Raw genomic sequence first — 20,797 nt, forward strand, 5'->3', positions numbered from 1 at the left:
TGCATGATCCTACCCTAATCCAATAAAGAGCAATAATGAGCCGAAGCGATAATGATGCCTGAAGCCAAGCAGGGCTGGGAGTCCATGTGCAGAAGGCAACAAAGGGTGAAAAGTGAAAGGTAGAAGGTAGAAGGCCAGGAGCTTGTGGGGAACATTATACACGTCTGTGGATGTGCTTAGATTATTAGAAAGGAACAGAAATGTACATGAAAACGTACGTTGCAGTGTTTATTTTGGACTTTCAGGACTACAAAAAAAGTATATCCACCCTTCTGTTTCTGCTTGTATGTTACACTAAAGTGTTTTAGATCACAAAACAAATTTTGATATATGACAAAGATAACACAATGAAATACAAAAGCCAGTTTTAATTTACTGTGGAAAAAGGGCCATGCAAACCAACCAGTGCACTATGTAAACAACATACAGGCTCCACTTGTTAAAGTATAAGCTAACAGTGATTAGCCACACTCAGACCTGATTACCGCAAGACCTCAATGGGCTCGACACACGGGGAGCGACGTTGCTCATTTCCTGTGGGCAACGTGGAAATGAGCGTGGAAACGTGGAAATATGTGCGTGGGAAATTTTGAGCTCGTACATGTGACCTTGCGACGCGACAGGAGAAAGTTGAACAATGTTGAGCTTTTGTTGTTGTCGTCGTTTGGCACTACAGCCATTTATCTGGATCAGCTGTGAGGCGCGCAATCAAATGGTGATATTCTCTAATATATTCTGTAATATCGGAGGAACCCGGTTGCATTTTTCTTTTGTAGGGTAGACATTAAAAAGCAAGGTTTCATTCAGTTCCAGGTAAATCTTCTGACTCTTCCCATGTCCGTCATGGACTGCATGGAAAATATCAAAAGCCATCCAATTTCATAACCAATAAAATTTCTGGGAAATAAGCGATCCAACAGCACAGTTTGAAACGCTGCCATCGCTGTCGCGTCCTGCGTGTTGGGTTTTCACTGCTGTGGCGATGAAAGCCGTTAGTCGCTGTTGTTTGTTGCTCCCCATGCGCCAAGACCATAAGAGAACTTGTTTAGTACCTGTCTGACAACATGAAGTAGGCTACAAAGACCTCAAAAGGCAACATATCATGCCCCAATCTGAAGTAAGAACAGGTGAGAAACAAAGTCCTTGACATCTATCAGTCTGGTACGGGTTTTAAAAGCCTTTCAAAGGCTCAGAGACTCCTGCAAACCACAGTGAGAGCCATTGTCCACGAATGGAGTCAACATGGGACTGTGCTAACACTTCCCAGAAGGCATCAGCCTATCAAAATTACTCCAGAAACACATTAACGACTCATCTTGAAGCCATTAAGTGTTCATGAATCAACAGTGAGAAAGCAACTGGTCAATCATGCATCTATGGGAGAGGTCCGAGGCTAAAACCACTACTGACTGAAGAGAACACAAAGGCTTGTCTCATATTTACCAAAAAAAAATCATCTTGATGATTTGGGGAATATATATTCTGTGAACTGATGAGCAAAAACATTTTTGAAAGAGGAATATTCCAGTAGATCTGGTATAAACGTTGACAGCGTTTCAGAAAAAGGACATCATACAGTCCAACATGGTGGTGGTTGTTTTCCTGCTTCCAGGTCTGGACCACATGCCGTGATTGATAGAATCAGAAAATCCTGATGCAGAATGTCCAGATCTTCAGATCAAGCTTACTTTGTGTGATTTATTCTGGAAAACTCTCCAATGTGGCTGAATTAGAACAAGTTTGCAAAGAAGGGTGGGCTAAAATTCCTCCACGGCGATGTAAAAGACTCATTGCCAGCAATCCCAGACACTTGGCTGGAGTTTATGTCGCCCAGATTAAGTTATAAGGTTTAGGAGGTATTTACGTTAATACTTAGGACCATGTTGGCTTGTATAGTTTTTTTCCCCCCTTATTAAACCACAAATCTGTTGTTTTTTTCCTTATGAAGTGAAAAATTTGGGAGTGACAAAAAAGCAGAAACAGGAGTAATCAGTTAGGAGTCAAATACGTTTTACAGAACTATCTTTTGACACAGAAGTCTAAAGAAATGAGTCTGACTGACATTCTGTCCTGGTGATAGGTCATGTTTGACTAGCTTTAGGTGTGAAATGACATTTCTGCTCTGCAGAAACTTGCCAAAATTCTTTTTTTTTTAGGAAATTAAAGAGAAAAACACATAAATCAATCTTCTTGCTTTAGTTTAAAACATAAAAGCAAGTGTCACTCCTATTGAGGTTAAACTCAAAACAGCTTTATAATAATGTCACAGTTATTTATGGTTAGTTTGATTTTGATCCATAGACTGGCAGGAATACAGAATGAAAAAACCCAGCTACATTTAGTTTTAGTTTTCAAATGCTTATTGTGAAGGATTTTATACCTTGTTGCCAATCCTGGAAAGGCTTCCAAACTGCTTAACCTGTCTGTTTCACGAGAAAAAAAAGCAACAGGTGGGGAAGGAGCACTGCTGTGTGTAGAGCAGGAGAAAACGCCGCTCACTGCGACACTTTTCTCTGCTACCTCACTGGAAGGATTTTACACTGTGGGAACAGGGTGATGGGAAATTTCACCCATTTTGAAACATCAGTATATCTCTGGTGTGGTTTCTATATGGTAAGAAGTCTATGCTTACACATTAATAATAATAATAATAATAATAATAATAATAATAATAATAATAATAATAATAATAATAATAAAAATAATAATAATAATAGGTCTGGTTCTTCTGTGATTTCAGTGAAGCTTCTTTCATAACCTAGAGGCTCACGCCACAGCTGTTCACTCAGGTTCCACTGACGGATCCTGTTGTAGTCCAATAAAGGACGATAGCCAAAGTGAGAGAGAACATTTTTGGGAAAAAATAATGCATAATGCATCATTTTAGATGCATTATGATGCATAGTCACAAAAGTGATAACATTTTCACCAGTAACAGATGCGTGGATATATTTATGCACTGTAGTAACAAAACGTCAAAATATGATATATGATCTGATATCTGAATACATCACTGAACCCAAAAATAAAATAATTAATTAAAACAGCCATGTCATGCTGCACAAACCTCAGGAAAACCATTTCTACTGATCACATGCAACTCTGAGAAGATTTTTTTTACGTGTATTTTATGGACAGAAGGTACACTGGGTGACTTACTGAAAATTGTATTGAATCATATCTGTATTAAGCATTGCACTCATTACCAAATGTGTTTCTTACCCGGATTTCTCAAAATCAAATAGATAAAATGAATGTAAGTGAAGATTTTACTGTGTTTGGGCAGTTATATCTGTTTTATATAAGCTTACATTTAATGTTAAAATTTTAGATTTTTTGATCAGACAGAAAACTTGGATAACAGTCGGGAGATGTGTTGAAATAATGTAATTATTTCCTCTTCTTCAGAGTGTTTGCTCGACATTCTCTGTCTCCAGAAGGATTTTTTAATTGAAAAGTGAGACTTGGGTCTGTTACGTAAACTCTTGGGATTTTTTCTGCATTCTCCTTCAGCCGGTCGTGTGCAGCGTCTCGATCTTGACAAGTGATGTATCAGGATAACAGGCTCTTTCACTCAGCGCGTCTGTATTGCGTGCGCAGCACAATACATCCAGGCTCAGATAAGACGACTAGAGACACAAAGTGGGCATTGGTGTCAAAGCGGCGGTACCAGTCACAGCGCGCTGTTGTTGCTGAGCTTCTGGTCACATGAGTGGAAGAGATGAGGTACTACAGAGAGCTAGGAGAGCAGTCCTTAGAAATACAGATGATTAGAGGGGTGGGGGGAGATTTTAGAGTCAGACATCAGTCATGTTACTATCAACCCTTTTCTCTATTTATTTTTTTTCAGTGATTTCCCAATTATGATGTATTGTGCCTTGAATCTCTAACCCTGGCTGTTTGTTTCCTTCCTTCTTCCCTTCCTTCTCTTCCTGCCCTTTGACCTTCTCCTGCTCCCTCTCCCCCTTTATTTTCTCCTCCCTCTGCTCCTCAGACCACGGCCAGAAGGCCCAAGGTGAGCCCAGTCTTCTGTACCGTCAGGGCTTCCAGCTCCTTTCAGGCAGCGTCATTAATGTGGTTGATTGTTGCTTTTCCCTCATGCAGCGCTCTGTGATTGTATGGACAATTACTTTTAGACAAGCAATTTCACAACTTTTTATTTATTTATTTATATTTCTACCTCTTTCCACTAAACACGAGCAAAGAATCATTACACAGTATAACAATTTGAAAAGCAAAGGCAACATTTTTAAATCCTAATTTGACCCTTTTCCAGTTGCAGATTTATATTTGAGATTACAAAATTTAGTGTGTGGACAGTAGAGAACTATGAAAAACAATCAGAAATCATGCTTGAATTTTATTTATTTTAGTTTGTCTGAGATTCCGGTTATCACTGGTGAAAACAATTGGATTTACAGTCCACTCTAAAACTAAATATTCATTTTTGGGGCCGAATCTGATCTCCGGTTCTGGTTTTGCTTAGACCTGCCAGTACCAGTTTTAGCTAAGTCCAAATTCTTTTTACGTTCTGTATGACAAGAGCCAGATTCCAAAATGTATACCAGTCTTTCTGCCACGAATTATCATTTATTCGTTATGTCAGGAGCAGAGGCACCGTGACACTGTGTGGTAGAGCATATGCTACGAAACAAAGTCAAAATAATGGCTTCATTCACATCTTAAAATGAAATTAGCACAGTATATTAGCAATTAGCTCAGTTAGCACATGTAAAGCAGCAGTCTCTGTCTGTGTTCCCTAGAAAACAGATCCTACCTTAGTTGAGTTTTCCAAAAGGTTGCCAACAGCTGAAAGTTTGAGATTGAAAGCTCAAAAGGATAAAACTGAGCAACTTTGCTGTACTCCTTTCAGCCTTCTTGTTATCTACTGAAAGTCTAACTCTCTCTCTCATTCTCTCACGGCCTAAATGAGCTGCAGGCATGTCATAGACAATACATTTTCCTTTTAACTTAATCGCTCTTCTTGTGAATTTATTTTTAACACCTCACTCATACTAAAAATTGCTAGCTTTGAGTCAACATCCACACTGAAGAGTGGTTTTACAGTGACATGATGGTAGCTGTGTTTCCATCGACGTCTTTTAAAATCACATTTTGAAGACTCGTGTTAGAAAAGCTTGATGGCAAAATTAAGAATAAATTCCTCAATTCCACAAAAAAAGCTTTTATGCTTGCCAGAGGTTGTTTTTGGCTGCTATGAATAAGAGTTAATGCACTGTATTTATTTCTCTATGTCTCCAGACAGCGTGCAACATCGCCAATACTAGTTGACGTGACAGAACAATGACAACCCCATAGCAACACGTTCCTGAAAACCTCTCTCAGATGTGTGGTCCCCGCTAGTTTGCAACCTCTACTTCCTGTTTATTATAGCCATGCAGAAGTTGTGATGAAATTACGCTTTCCGTAGCCTAGTTCATTTGCTCCAAACTGGTGGATAGAAAGACGTCTAATTGGAATGTTCTTTTTTTTTTCTGCAAAATTTTAAAAGTTTGCTCAAATTTTGCTCAAAATTTCGATGGAAACATCAGAAATATATGTGAATTTTGAGTTTCTGACCAGCCAGTCACTGGTCAAGGCCGATTCCAATTTCGAGCCAACCTCTTGATGCAGCTCTATTCAGCACTTCAGCAGTAGTAAACATGTAGATGATAACAACTCCTAGTGTGTGTGTTTTTTAATGAAGATGAGGTTGTGCAAAATCAATGTTGGGTGCTGTGTTTAGGGTTTAGCATCTTGGTCATTTATTTCTTGGTTATGATCATATTTTTGTGTTAGTAAGCATTGAAATGAATGTAGATGTAGCGATGTACTCTGCAGTTTTAGCGACACATTTGAAATAGACAAGATTTTATTTTCTAAAACCAAAGAAATCATATCGTAATAGGAGCAGTCAGTTTTCTGAGACCTCCAAATCTGCCACACCAACAACAGAATACCCTTTGCGACATTCATATTTGTCTTGACTATTCAATGTTTATTTAAAAGTCATTTGTATTTGATTTATCACGTTTGATCCCTGTTCTTCCAGCAGCCCAGCCGACCTGCGGGCGGCGGAGGGAAGGGGGCTGCGTCCGGCTCAGCATCGGCGTCTGCTGGCGAGATGAGCAGCAGCGAGCCCAGCACGCCGGCACAGACCCCCCTGGCAGCTCCGGTCATCCCTACCCTCCACTCTCCTGGAAACCCCCCGCCCCCTGTGCCCAGCAAGGTCAGAGTCACAGCCAGTCAAACAGTGTCACAGTTCACAGCTGAGGTTGTTGAGGTTGGTGTGCAGGAAGAGGCTTTTTCAGGAAATCGTTTTGGAGAAGAAAAAAAAAGAGTTGATGGGACTTCTCTGTTCACCTGCTAAAAATAAATTCCTGTTTCATTGCAGGAGCATAATCATACTGAAATATTCTGAAATCCAAACTTGTCCACTGGAGATAGAAAACGTACCAAATTATTTCCTTTTAACTAAATCATCCATTTGCTGTGTTTGACTCTAAGGCTTGTTACACACCTTTCCTTGGGGTGGAAAACCCGAAGACGGCAGCCTTTGGTGCTTTCTAACGATTACACACATTATGATAGATTTTATGGGGAGCTCAACATCTGTTTACTTATAAAGCAGCACAACGTGCAGAGATCAGAAAGTAGTCGTTAAAAACCTCCCTGACAGAGAGAGAGAATAAAATGAGCACAATCACACGTGACATCTTTTTGCCTCCAGTCCATTGACTTACATGTCTTTTTTTTTTTTTTTTTTACTCAGCTGTCAGTTTGCGTTAAAGTCATCCTACAGGACGGCTACATCAGACTCAAGCCAAAAGCTCCACCAGCTTTACATGGAGATGCCTAAATTAAAGACGGTTATTACTGGGGATACATTCTCGATGCTGCCATGGTGTGTTTGAGGATTCATACGTGGATTAATGAACAAGTGGAAAAAGTAGGACCACTTCTTTATGAAAACCCACTTACTGTAATTTGTTTAATTGTTTTATATCTAAATTATAAAGAATACCCATAAGAACTCAATATAAGGTGACATGTAATGTATTCTGTAGGAAGCCTGGTGCATCAGATTATCTATTTGCTAAACTAGAAGGATTAAATGCTTAGTTTTCACGCCTTAAGACTGATATTTATCTTTATCACGCCACTCAATAGCTCCAGGCTGACACAAATGTTTTGGGCATATGAAAAAAGTCTTATGGAATCAGAGATGACACATATATATATGGCACACACAGCGTATTCCTCTGCTATTATATTTACACACAGCACATCTTTGAAGCCTATACACGACTGTCAGATTAACAGGCACAATGATGAATCATTTCCAAACATTTTTCACTTTTATTGCATAAAAATTACATAAAATACTTTGTTTTATGTAATTTTTTGCTTAAATTTCTTAATTTGCCATTCTTGGGTACACAGTTAACATCAATTACACTGAATCAGATGAACCTGAAATAACTCTCGCAGTCTGACCTAAACATTGAAGAAGTTGCAGGAATTTCTGACAAGTACTGGTTGTGTTCGGCGTGTTACAGGAATTTGCGGTATTCGCCACCTTAAGGTGTCGGGTTGCAGGAAAAAAGCATTTTCCATCAAAAGGAAACATCCAGGCCTGGCTAAAATCTTCCTAAATCTGATCAAACCACACTGGAGCACAATTTTGAAAGTTATGTTTGACACAACAACAAAAAAACTACACTGCATTTGACCAACAGAACACCATTTATACACAGAGTGAAACAAGGTGGTGGCAACGTCATGCTGTGGTGTGGCTTTTCATCTCATGGAGCTGAGGTTTTATGAAGTTGAGTTAAATTATGCACACCATCAAATTCTAATTAGTTGTGATCAAAAACCTCAGATTGCCGGGGTGGGTGGGGTTGGGCATTACAGTGAGGGACCCTTACAGGGACACTTATGATCTTGTGAGACCCGCTATAATTGCTGCACAGATCCTATAAAAATGGTAGAGAATGTAATGTTCTGGAATCCAGTGGAAAATCTTACATACTGGGTCTTTGAGTCAAAATCCAGTGGTTAATCCTATTGATGGGCTTTGGCATGACCTTAAATGGGCCTTTCGTGTGCAAAACTCCAGTATAGCAGAATTAACCCTATTCTGCTAAAATAAGTGGACTAAAATTCATCCACAGCCGTGACACCGTGACAGAAGATTTAGATATATATGGGGCAATTACTTTTTCACTCAGGGCCAGGTTGGTTTGGACAGCTTTCTCCTTTTTTTTTTTACAAATGAAAACGTCATTTGAAATCTACTTTTTATATTTACTCAGGTAAGCTTCATCTGGGGGAAAAAAACTTACAGATGTAAACTAAGTGAAACAAAAAAACAGAAGACATTCTTTAGGGGCTTTTGTAGGTCACTGTATTTTAGTAATTATTGATTAACATCTAACAGCAGGAGAATTTGATCTTTAATCCTTGGATTTCCATCAACATGGGAGTTTATTTGGCTGCATAGTTAACATAATAAGTTCATAATAAAACCGTACTTCAACTAATAGGTTACTAATAGGAAGTGGATCGGCTGGTTCAGTAGTGTGGTCAGAACCACCTGGAGCTTAGCCCGCTCAAGATTGTGAAATTGATGGTGAACTTCATCAAAACCTCCCCCCACACTGCCTCCCCTCCCCATCCTCAACCTCTCATGAACCTATTTTACACACCTTACATAAAAAACGTAGTCTCTACACGTATACTGAACGTCTTGACGCTGTGAGCGCTGTAACCAGTGTGAAATCCCACGGCTGTGCTCGCTGTCATGGCCGAATAAAGATGATTCTGATTCTGTGCTGTGTCTCACTCCCCCCAGGAGGAAATCGTTATGGAAACGCAGGTGCAGAGTTGTGGGGTGATGTGCTGTCGCTGCACTTGACGCTGAAATGTTGTTTTTCTGTCACTAACATTTTAACAAGCTGTCAAAGAGTGAGGCTTACCCAGGGGTGTGTTTTTCTGCATCTTATAGGCACATATGTGTCCTGCAAGCACACAGCAATGCTTTATAAGGCTTGTGTGCATGAGCTTGCCTCCAGAGAGGATGTTTAAAGTAAATGTGTTGTTTATGCTTGTGAAGGAGGATAACAAACATGGCACGATCAAAGGTAGATAACATACTAAAGATTAAAGGGGCATATGTCCGAGCACATTTACCCCACCGGTGTCCATAATCGGTCACGTGTTTGCTGCAGGAGGAGGAGGCTCTGCGCGCTCAGGTGAAGGACCTGGACGAGAAGCTGGAGACGCTGAAGATGAAGCGAACAGAGGACAAAGCCAAACTGAAGGAGCTTGAGAAGCACAAGATCCAGCTGGAGCAGCTCCAGGAGTGGAAGACCAAGATGCAGGAGCAGCAGGCGGAGCTGCAGAAACAACTCAAAGAGGCAAAAAGGGTAAGGAGCCACATGTGGATGGATCTGTAGCTGCTCCTGCTGGTCTGGATATCTGCACCAAAAAATGGTCTAAAGGGTCACCATGTTAGGAATTATGTTGGTGATCGGCTGTTTGGCTGTAGAACAAAAAAAAAAAAAAAAAAAATCAATACCTAAGTGTTATTTTCAGTTCTGTTTTCTTCTCCTCCATTTGTAGGAGGCTAAAGAAGCCATGGAGGCCAAGGAGCGCTACATGGAGGAGATGTCGGACACGGCCGACGCCATCGAGATGGCAACTCTGGACAAGGAGATGGCTGAGGAGCGAGCCGAGTCCTTGCAGCTGGAGGTCGACTCCCTGAAGGAGAGAGTCGAGGAGCTCACCATGGACCTGGAGATCCTGAAGCATGAAATCGAGGAAAAAGGTAAGGATCACATGATCGTATTTACAACCCTTTTTTTTTTTTAAAGTGTGAAATCTTAATCCAACGATGCGGCCAAAGATCTGTTTATTTACCTTTCTCTTGAGTTACTAGGAGTTTTTTTTTAAAACCTTTTATTTTATTTAGTCTTTGTAAACAAAAGAAGATGGTAAAAATGTGCCAATTATTTGTGTAAAAATGTCCAATCCAGAACTAACTTTGGAGACAAAATGAATGTGTTGTTCAGGAGGGCATGTTTATCTGCTACTTTGTGCTGTTCTGTTACTTCACACTGAAAATGTCCAAAGGGTATGAATATATTTGCAAGGGACCATACAGCCGCGGTGCTTTTTAAGTTAGACAGCTACGTTGTGACTCTGGGTTTGTCTCAGGCTCAGACGGTGCTGCCTCCAGCTACCATGTGAAGCAGCTGGAAGAACAGAACGGCAGGCTAAAGGAAGCTTTGGTCAGGTAGGTGACCTCTGAAAACAACCCGGCGATCTTTGCGTTTTAGTGGACCTGCGTACCCTGTTGACGCGCTCCTGTAATCTCTGCTTGGTGTCAGAATGCGGGACCTGTCCGCGTCGGAGAAGCAGGAACACGTGAAGCTGCAGAAGCAGATGGAGAAGAAAAACATGGAGCTGGATTCTCTGAGAGGCCAGAAGGAAAAACTGCAAGAAGAGATGACGGCAGCAGAAAAGACTATTGATGAGCTGAAAGAGCAGGTTGGAGAGCTCACCCGGCGTCTCAGGTTTGCGCTTTGGGATTGCTCGGGTTAATCGGAGCAAATGTCTGCTTTGTGTCAGGTGGATGCGGCTTTGGGGGCGGAGGAGATGGTGGAGACTCTGACAGAGAGAAACCTGGATCTGGAGGAGAAAGTCAGAGAGCTGAGAGAGACGGTCACGGACCTGGTGAGAGAATCTCAGCAGCTCACATGGTACATTTACAAACAGCCCAGAAGGAGTATGAGGAGGAAACAACGAAACTTAAAAAAAAATGCGTTGCTGCAGAGTTAACTGTTCACACAAGCTTTGATGTTAAATTTATAGGATGCAGTTCAGAGAACATTAAACTGTTTCCTGATTCATTTCATCTTTAGGATGAAATGAGACAGCAGTTCCAGTAGCTATCCCCTGATCAGAAGCAGAGGAGATGTTGATGTCTGAACACCATTATCCGTCAATCACACTTTCATTATTGATAATGAGGTCATGTGTAGAAATATTTTCCTCTTGCATCAAGGAAACATTCAAGAACTTTTTTCTATCGAGAAAACAAACTGTACTGAAAGATCCAAAATGAGGACGAGTAAAGTTGCCCTATTTGGGGGGGATTTTGGCTTTTGCTTGTAATTAGCACAATAAACAGTCTTTTAATGTTTGAATTTAAAGAAATAACAAGATCATTGTAATTTATGAATATACAATTGTTTCTAATTTAAAGTAACTCTTCAAGTCTGCTCAAGTGAACGGTGAGAATCGATGTAGTAGAGATGCAGCGATCACAAGATGCATCTCTAACTGGCGTTAGCATCTTGTGTTAGCAACTAGTTAGATTAGCGTGTGTAGCGTAGCATTGGAAAAGCAGCAGCCTCAGTGTGTGTTCTAGAGAATGTAGATTTCCACTGTGAGATTTTCAAAATGCTGCCAACATTTCTAAATCCAGCATGTTCCATAACAGACAGAGGTTGAAAGGAAAAGTCATTAAACAATTGCTTTGCTCTCTGGGTTTCCTCTGACATCTGTTTTTAAAAACAGCTCAGTCTTCGCTACATAATGCCAACTTTGGCAACAAGAGTGCTGTTGTTAGTAGTCAGGTCACGAACCGATTTCATGACGCATGTCAACATCCTAGCAGGTGATACTGATAATTGTCTTTGTGCTGCAGGAAGCTATAAATGAGATGAACGATGAGCTGCAGGAGAACGCTAGAGAAACGGAGCTGGAGCTCAGAGAGATGCTGGACCTGGGAGCGGCGAGAGTCCGTGAGGCCGAGAAACGAGTCGAGGCGGCCCAGGAGACCGTGGCAGACTACCAGCAGACCATCAAGAAGTACCGAGAGCTGACAGCTCACCTGCAGGTACACGTGCACATGTTAACCTTGCTCTGTTGTCATTCTCTGACGGATAATGAGCCCCCTCTTGGGTCACGCGTGTTGTGTTCTGTGCATGATCATGTTTTCATCTTTTTGGGATGGCTGCAGGAGGTGAACAGAGAGCTGACCAGCCAGCAGGAGGCCTCAGCAGAGCTGCAGCAGCAGCCGCCAGCAGAGATGTTTGATTTCAAGATTAAGTTTGCAGAGACGAAGGCTTATGCCAAGGTCAGACAGTAACACAGTTTGTTGGTTTGCTGCTCTGAATCCACTGCATGTTCTGGATGCTCATGGATACTGTTTTTTTTTTTTTTCAGGCTATTGAGATGGAGCTGAGGAAGATGGAGGTGGCCCAGGCCAACAGACACGTGTCTCTTCTGACCTCCTTTATGCCTGAATCCTTCCTTCGTCACGGTGGAGACCATGACTGCATCCTGGTCCTGCTGCTCATCCCCAGACTCATCCAGAAGGTAGACTTCCTACTGTGGACGTGCAGCTAAGGTGTCCTTCTCTGGCCTGTTTCTGAGAGATCCACTAGGGTGCATCAAGGCCGTAGTAGGAACCTCATCACGCATGTTGAGGAGCAAGAGTTCCCCAACTGTTTTGAGGATGCATAATACTTCCATTGTGAGATCGTGGTGTTTCATTATATTAGTGGCAACATACCGAGTTACAGTATGTAATGTTGAGAATCCTGGTAGGGCCGGTGGTAGCTAATCTATGAGGTGTGGTCTGTGCAACCTTCTTGCCAAAGCTACAACCTAAACTATCCCATATCATGGCCGCAGTGCTTCGTTTGCCTAATTTATTGCAATGGTTTTGGTACCATAGCAACTATAAGCATGGTGTCCTGCCATGGCACTGCCTGTAACCAATACCATCTCACCAAGCAGCTGAAACAATCACCCTGTTCAGAGTCCTTGCTCCTGGAGATTGGTCTGGGAGAAGGAACTGGGCTCCCAGCTGGAGAAGGCGTCCACACCTCCAAATTGCACATATAGGGAGGCTCCTTGTGGCCGAGGGAAGTTGTCGCTTATTCATGCTGCAGTACAAATGCAAACTGTAGCTGCCACACTGTCTCAATCAATGGATTTTAAACAAGCTCTGAGATTAGTTTTGCTGTAATCCAGGAAGGTCTGAATAGTCTTGGAGATCAAGAAGAGGGATCTCCGAGATCAGGGGCCCTAAACAGAAGGAAGAACCATGTCTGTAATGAGCTGCAATCATCTCTTTGCATCTGTGTTTGTGCATCCTCAGGCTGAGCTGATCAGCAAGCAGGCGCAGGAGAAGTTTGACCTGAACGAAAACTGCGTGGAGCGAGCCGGCCTGAAGGGAGCCGCCGGTGAGCAGCTGAGCTTCGCGGGCGGCCTCGTCTACTCCCTCAGTCTGCTGCAAGCTACTCTCCACAAATATGAGCAGTAGGTTTCACCACAACGGGGTCTCACAGTCGGCCCTGCCCTCAGAAACAATAAACACCTTAAACTGATTCTTCACAGTAAGCTTTTCCTGGAAACGCATTAAATGCAACCTGCGCCAACCTTCACCGTGTGTCTGTTTCTCAGAGCTTTGTCTCAGTGCAGCGTAGAGGTCTACAAGAAGGTGGGCTCTCTGTACCCGGAGATGAGCGTTCACGAACGCTCCCTGGATTTCCTCATCGACCTGCTGCACAAAGACCAGCTGGATGAGACGGTCAACGTGGAGCCACTCACCAAGGCCATTAAATACTATCAGGTGCTGCATTATCACCAAGGTTGCCAATAAAGCATGAAGCATGTGTCTTTTCCACACTTTTCTATTTTATCATAGTGGTAACAATGATTTTTAATATTTGTCATTCCTTAGCACCTGTATAGCATCCATCTGATAGACCAGAATGAGGACTGCACCATGCAGCTGGCTGATCACATCAGAGTGAGTAAAAGCACAAGTAACCTATCAACAAAAGTAACTAAAACCACATCCGTACACCCCCAGCGTGAGACATTAATGCTTCCGATTTCGGTCATTTCCTGGAACAACAGCACCAGCTGTTTAGATTTAGCTCTGGATTTAGCTCTGGATGTTCATCTGATGGCTTTTATGTGCAGTTCACCCAGAGTGCCTTGGACTGCATGGCGGTGGAGGTGGGCCGCCTGCGGGCGTTCCTGCACACGGGCCAGGAGAAGGCTGACCTCGCCGTGCTGCTGAAGGACTTGGAGACGTCCTGCAGCGACATCAGGCAGTTCTGTAAGAAGATTCGCCGCAGAATGCCAGGAACAGACGCGCCCGGGATCCCCGCGGCGCTTAGCTTTGGGCAGCAGGTAACTATGGCCACCGTGCATTTGAAGTGCTGAGTAAGTTTTAAAGGTGGGGGGAGGAGATTTTAAAGAGTGGCGTTCTCGTTGTATGGGTTTTGCCCTACAGGTGTCCGACACGCTCTCCGACTGCAGGAAACACCTGACCTGGGTGGTGGCGGTGCTGCAGGAGGTGGCTGCTGCCGGAGCCCAGATGATGTCTCCTCTCGGGGAACAGGACGGGCTGGCTGCAGTTAAGCTGGAGGATGTGGCGTTCAAGGCGGCTGAACAGGTGATACGGCGGTTCCTCGTTTTCCTGGGACCAGATTGCTCAGTCTGGTCCTAACCTAACCAAAAGAAGCAGTAACTACAGCTGGAGCAGTACTTTCACAGGCAAAGAGCTGTGTACATTTAGTCCAAAGGGACCCAGCGATACAGCCGGTAGCTTCAATTACAAACTTCTTAAAGAGGTCAAGAGATCTAATTGGGCATAAAGTATAAGTTGCAGCGTATCAGGTGATTAGGTTCCTTTTACACCCTGGTTGAAAGTCAGATTGTGTTTTTTTATAGATTAATCCATACAGCATTTGTCGCTGTACCCTAGATGCATTTGCAGGGCCTATGCAGTGAATCTCTGCTCGGCTGTTTTAGCAAAATGTACATCTCCACACTAGTGCCCCCTAGTGTTACACATCTGTCACCTTTAGTGCACTCCCTAAGGGTCGTGTTTCTCGCTTAAGTTAGCGTATCCGTTTTATCCAAGCATGTTTTACAACGTCAGAGCAATTGTAAAGCAAAAAAGACACCTATGGTTAAAGAGGTTCAGAAATGGGTTTGTCATAAATCCCTACATGCCTTTATTCTTTCTACAGTGAAAACATCCTCTGTGTATAGTCAATGTGTTGCAGAGTTTAATTGCTTCGAGCTTTCTGACTGGATCGTGGTTTTGAACCTTGTCGTTTCAGATCTATGGATCTCAGGGTGCCAACCCGTACGAGTGTCTGCGGCAGTCCTGTAGCATTGTCATAGCAACCATGAATAAAATGGCGACTGCCATGCAGGAGGGAGAGTATGACTCAGATAAGCCCCAGAGCAAGGTAACGTCGGAGGATTTGCTCCGCGCCGAGCCACGGTGCAGATGTGACTCCATTGTCGAACATCTTAAAGTGACTTAGCCGTGTCCTTATGTGGCGCATGTTTACTGAATGCAGAATATTATTTTCATATTTCTGTGCCCATCGTCCCACAGAACCCTCCTCCGGTGGATCTGAGAGCTGGAGCTCTCCGAGCAGAAATCACAGACGCAGAAGGTCTCGGCTTGAAGCTGGAGGACAGAGAAACTGTTATCAAAGAGCTAAAGAAGTCTCTAAAGATAAAGGTAGAGAACAAGCATTAGATGCACAACTTCTCATTTAGTGTGGATTTGCTCGTTCAGGCTCAAATACAAACGTAACTGCATCACGTTGTGTGACGTTTCAGGGAGAGGAGCTGAGCGAGGCGAACATCCGTCTCAGCCTGCTGGAAAAGAAGCTGGACAGCTCGTCCAAAGACGCAGACGAACGCGTTGAGAAGATCCAGACCCGCCTGGATGAGGCCCAGACCCTGCTGAAGAAGAAGGAGAAGTAATCAGGATTTCAGAGCGGACGTCCTGAACTCAACCCGGGCGGCAGGCGGTGCGACGGCCCTCTGACTCTGTGATGATGTCCTCTCTGCAGGGAGTTTGAGGAGACCATGGACGCCCTGCAGGCGGACATCGACCAGCTGGAGTCCGAGAAGTCGGAGCTGAAGCAGCGAATCAACAGCCAGTCGAAGATGACCGCTGACGGACTGAGAGGCAGCGGCCCATCGGGAATCGCCTCCATCGTCTCTGGAATAGCTGGAGGTGAGTGAGAGGAAGTTAGGTGACACTAAAAAAAACACACCTGCATGTTACTGCTCCAGCTGTCTAAGTTTCAATCTAACACATTTAACCCTCCCAGTATTTTAAAGTATTGAAAAAAATGTTTCTACAGAAATAACATTTTCTCCCATCTTATCTTGCTCTTTTCCTTTCTCCTGCTTTACTCCTCAGAGGAACAGAAAGGTATCCGCCGGCTTGCATCTGATGTGATTCTGCATGATGTTCAGTTCATTGTTTCATGGAGTTAAATAAAACATGCATGTTTAACACCATCGGGCCCAAATCAACCAACATCGGTTTAAAAATTAGGAAATCCTTCAGCTGACCGCAGACATCCTGAACATTTGCTTTATGATCATAGATTGTCCCTGTGTGCCACACACTGCTGCTATGGTTAGCTGAAATAAACGGATGTTTTCCACCTACAGATGTGGCCAAACGTTTTGGGACTGTTAGAATTTAATGAACAGTAATGAGGATTAAAATAATCACAAAAACCTCATGCCTACTGTGTTTTAGTCCTGCCTTAAATAGGTTGCTATTGTTAGCTCAGAGGAAAGCAGTAACAAGGACAGGCTGGCTGGTTTCACGCTGTCTCTCTGATTGAATTAGAAAGGCTGAATGGTTGTTTTAGAAGGGAGAGGTAGGTGAAATATCCTTTAATATGTCAACCTTGGTTAGAACCACATAAACATGCTGAGATCATTGCTTCGCCCCAGAGGAGCCATACCTCGCATATAGAGAGGACCTGATCTGAGCCTTTGTGATGGATGTTAGACCTGCTGATACAGATGTGAATCCAGATGTCTCTACAGGAACTACATATACCGCTCTTTTTTTGCGTGCATAAATTTATAATTACATTGTTTTAGAAAAATGTATATATAAAATTATTTTGACTTTTTTACGAAAGAGGATAACTTGTCCCACGTTGGGGAAAATCAATGGAGAAATTAGCCCCAACTCAAAGATCCGTCTCTAAACACAGTAAAACCTCCCATTTCACTGGACAGACGCATCCATGGTAATAACACACGACTACAGAGAATTACGGCACGAAATGTAGGAACTTCAAATCAAGCAGGGTCTTACTATTGTTTTAAAACAAAGGCAGAATAAATAGAGCGCTGAAATTTTAGACTGTTCAAGCATCCTAAGCAGTCCCGGTAGAGTTAGTGGACCCCGTACCTCAACAGGGAGATTCGGAAAAGTTTGCCAACAAATTAACCCGACGTGTGCCATGAGAGATAGAACAGGAGATTAAGAAGAGAGCAACTATGCTGTAAAGCATGCCGCTTCCTGTTAGTTTCTGAAATCTCACTTTCTGTTTAGAGCTAACAGCCTAAATGAGCAGCCCTCATGCAGGAGAGCGTCCTCTTTGGAAGCTCCTTACATTTTCTGTACTGCCAAATTCTATAAAGTTGTCTCATCTCACACTTTCAGGGAGAGGGGCTCATCTGTCGTAAGGGTAAGCTTCAGGGATACCCAAAAAATCCCAGTAAAGGCCACAACCGTCAACTAAAGATGACTGTCACCGGTGCAGAGCTTGCTTTAGAATGGCAGCAGGCAGGGGGGAGTGTTTCTCATAATTTGACCTAAAACGAGTAACGAGTGGACACTGTAAATACTCAAACCTTGACTTTGCTTGATTTATTTCCAATAAAAAGCTTGAGTTAGGGAAAAGAAGAGCGAAAACCCTGAACTAAAGAGAGGTTTGTGTTTATATGACGATGGCGGCGTCTAGATGTCTTTGTTTAACTGAAAGCCTCGGCTCAGGCCAGATGTTCACCCAGCGTCACCCTCCGGTTCTCCTCTACAGGCAACATGATAGCAGGAGTCGACTCGGGCTCCGGCGTCCAGGTGATCGACTCTCCTCTGCTGACTCAGCAAATCGAAGCTCAGAGACTCTGCATCAAGCACCTGAAGAACGAGAACAACAGGCTGAAGGTGAGATTTGTCTCTGAGCCTGATCCAAAAAAAAAAAAAAAAAAATCCGCATCCCTGCGTTTTCGTTTTCCGCCGCCATCTGATGCGCGCTCCCCCCGGCAGGCCGAGAAGATGCGAACTCAGCTCGCCTCGCTGCCGCCTCTCAACGTCACCAAGCTTCCCTCCAAGGAAGGACGTCCTGAAGTGCTCTCCAGCGCCCTCTACCGCAAGACCGACCAGCTGCTGGAGACTTTGCTCCAGATGAGCGCCAACGTCAAGGTGGTGGACGTCACTGGGAAGTCTCCGGGTTAGTGTGTGTGGACCGAGTTAGATGACGCTGAGTTCCAGTCAGGTTCTGGTGCATTTTACTCAGATTTTTTTTTTGTTTTTGTCACAGGCCCACACAAAGCCTGTCAAAAAACAGACGGAAAATAAAATTATTTTCAAATAATTTTACAAATAAAATCCGGCTGCATGTCTTTAGGGGTGTTTCTTTACCAGCTTTGCACATCGTTGTATTTAGGCCTGAACTTTGACTAGGTCATTCTAACGTATATACATGCTTTGATCTAAACAGTCCCATTGCAGCTCTGGCTGTATGTGTAGGATTGTTGTCCTGCTGGAGGGTGAACCTCTAAGTCTCAAGTCTTTTGCAGCTTCTTGCAGAATTGTCGGGTATTTAGCTTCGTATATCTTCCCATCATCTCTGACTAGGTTGCTTGCCCTGGCTGAAGAAGAGTACCGCGGCAACATGATGCTGCTTTATTGTTTCCATCCACTGAGCTATATTATACACTGGAGTTCTAATAGCCCGCTGTTAGAACGAGTCGCTTTGATGCCACCAGCCGCCATATCGGTACTCCCTATTTTCCTCCAGTAACTAGGGAATATGTGCGCTACAGCATCCAATAACAAGGATTTATTTCATGTTTAGGGGGGGCTTAAAACTTTTAAAATGTCAAATGCCATGTACTTTTATGTTATGTTCTAAAACTATCAAGGACCGAGAAAGTCATGTGCTGAAATATTTTGCATTTTATTTATTTAAATATATATATAATATTTATAAATATATAAATAACAATATACAAAAACATATATTTACATATATGTATACATATATTTACATATATACATATACACATACTTATATATACATATATATATATATATATATATATATTTAATATGAATAACATGTAAAATATTTCAGCACCTAATTTCCTAGTAGTTAGTACATCCACTGACTGTAGAATTACCTATGAAACGTTTTCACAGAGCCAGAAAACTGCTTGTTATTGCAAGCAAATCCTATGGGATTCTGTGAGAGTAGGGAGTAGCAAGATGGCGGCCAGTGACTTCAGTTTTTCGGCAAAATCAGCACTCCAGTGTATTATATAGCTCAGTGTTTCCACCACAGTGTTTTGGATGTTGGAATACAGTAAAAACAACATGTTTGGTCTCATCCGACCAGAGCACACTCTTCCTCCTGGGGAGTGCACAACTAATAGTTGCCATGTCAACACCGAGCATCTAAGCTGTGGATCTCTGCAGCTCCTCCAGAGCTCCCATGGCTCTCCTTCCCTGGCTGACAGTTAGTGTGGAGCCATATTTCTGTTGCCTGCTGTGCCGTACTCTTTCTTTTAGATAAATGACCTAAAACAATGGTGCTCTGTCAGATGGGCTATCGTGTCATAACCTAACCTGAAATGTCTTTTTTTTTTTTTTGAATAGATATATTTATTGAGGATATACATTCATTAACAAAGATTTGTAGTTAGTATAACTAACATGAGGGGAGTGGTGGCCCAGTGGTTAGAGCAGCATGCTTGTATTCTGAGGCTGTAGGTACCAGGTTCAATCCCCACAGACTGCCACTGTGGGTCCCTGAGCAAGACCCTATGTCCCAGAATGCTCCGTAAAAGAAAAGCTGCCCACTGCTTCATTAGGGGTTAGGGTTAAATGCAGAAGAATGTACAATTACGCTCCCTTTTTCACAGAGAAGACTAAATAAAAACCAAACAGAACTACAATAACACCCACACCCTCTCTTTAAACAATAGTGTATACAGATGAAATTCACTTTGAGTTACATTTGGCACAAGCATTTAGGAGCCTTTAAAAAATAAAAGCGCTGAAAATTAACCAGGAAAGCATGATATCGTTGAGTCCCTCAAGTCCAGTCGTGTTAAAATGTTCAAAAAGGGAGTCCCCTCTGTTCATTCCCCCCGTACTGACTGATGGATCCCCTCAGGAGAGCAGTATGATAACAGTTTGTTAATCCAAACGTTCTGGCTTGGAGGATTGGGAGATTTCCAGTTTGTTAACTTTCCCCCTGTCTTCTCAGCAGCGCTCCTTGGTCTTCGTGATGATGTTTGTTCACTAATGTTCTCTGACAAACCTCTGAGCTCAGAAAAAGAACAGCTGGACTTGTACTGAGATTAACTAACACAATTACCAATTAAGTGGCTTCTGAAGGTAAATGATGGCTTTAGATTTCATTCAGTATATCTGGAAAAAATACAAACACGTCACATTTTTCACAGGGGTATGATACTTTTGCAGAGCATGTTATTTTAATTCAATTTAAAATTACTTTACTAATTAATCCCAAAGGGAAATTAAATAATTAATATTCATTTAATAAATAAACTTAGCTTTTGTTACTCGACAGAAACTTCTGTACTTATTTTACATTGAAGCATATCGATGCTCTAAGTCAACATTAATAACACATTATTTCCATTATTACAGCTTTTGCAGTAAAGTTTAAACCCA

The 20,797-nt window shown here is 42.6% G+C and overlaps 1 protein-coding gene across 15 annotated transcripts in view; it reads left to right on the forward strand.

Moving 5' to 3' along the window:
• dctn1b (dynactin 1b) overlaps window positions 1-20,797 on the forward strand; it is a 51,814-nt gene that overhangs the window by 28,041 nt on the left and 2,976 nt on the right. For 6 of the 15 annotated variants that reach the window (XR_004933364.1, XM_036150498.1, XM_036150486.1 and 3 more), the window contains 23 exons: window positions 3,995-4,015; window positions 6,053-6,229; window positions 8,858-8,881; window positions 9,234-9,431; window positions 9,628-9,832; window positions 10,222-10,300; window positions 10,395-10,554; window positions 10,636-10,740; window positions 11,717-11,908; window positions 12,032-12,148; window positions 12,238-12,390; window positions 13,178-13,338; window positions 13,483-13,651; window positions 13,763-13,831; window positions 14,008-14,220; window positions 14,324-14,485; window positions 15,159-15,290; window positions 15,443-15,571; window positions 15,673-15,815; window positions 15,909-16,075; window positions 16,265-16,276; window positions 17,913-18,040; window positions 18,143-18,326. Coding sequence is in view for 14 of the 15 variants with exons in the window: in XM_036150498.1 (XP_036006391.1) it covers window positions 3,995-4,015; window positions 6,053-6,229; window positions 8,858-8,881; window positions 9,234-9,431; window positions 9,628-9,832; window positions 10,222-10,300; window positions 10,395-10,554; window positions 10,636-10,740; window positions 11,717-11,908; window positions 12,032-12,148; window positions 12,238-12,390; window positions 13,178-13,338; window positions 13,483-13,651; window positions 13,763-13,831; window positions 14,008-14,220; window positions 14,324-14,485; window positions 15,159-15,290; window positions 15,443-15,571; window positions 15,673-15,815; window positions 15,909-16,075; window positions 16,265-16,276; window positions 17,913-18,040; window positions 18,143-18,326 (3,100 nt within the window). In the remaining variant the exon portion in view is untranslated. The remainder of the gene's footprint in view (window positions 1-3,994; window positions 4,016-6,052; window positions 6,230-8,857; window positions 8,882-9,233; window positions 9,432-9,627; window positions 9,833-10,221; window positions 10,301-10,394; window positions 10,555-10,635; window positions 10,741-11,716; window positions 11,909-12,031; window positions 12,149-12,237; window positions 12,391-13,177; window positions 13,339-13,482; window positions 13,652-13,762; window positions 13,832-14,007; window positions 14,221-14,323; window positions 14,486-15,158; window positions 15,291-15,442; window positions 15,572-15,672; window positions 15,816-15,908; window positions 16,076-16,264; window positions 16,277-17,912; window positions 18,041-18,142; window positions 18,327-20,797) is intronic. The other 9 variants (XM_036150487.1, XM_036150491.1, XM_036150493.1 and 6 more) reach the window with 5 other exon arrangements.

Source organism: Fundulus heteroclitus, chromosome 19 (genome assembly GCF_011125445.2).
Source record: "Fundulus heteroclitus isolate FHET01 chromosome 19, MU-UCD_Fhet_4.1, whole genome shotgun sequence".
In the NCBI taxonomy this organism is placed as follows: Eukaryota; Metazoa; Chordata; class Actinopteri; order Cyprinodontiformes; family Fundulidae; genus Fundulus; species Fundulus heteroclitus.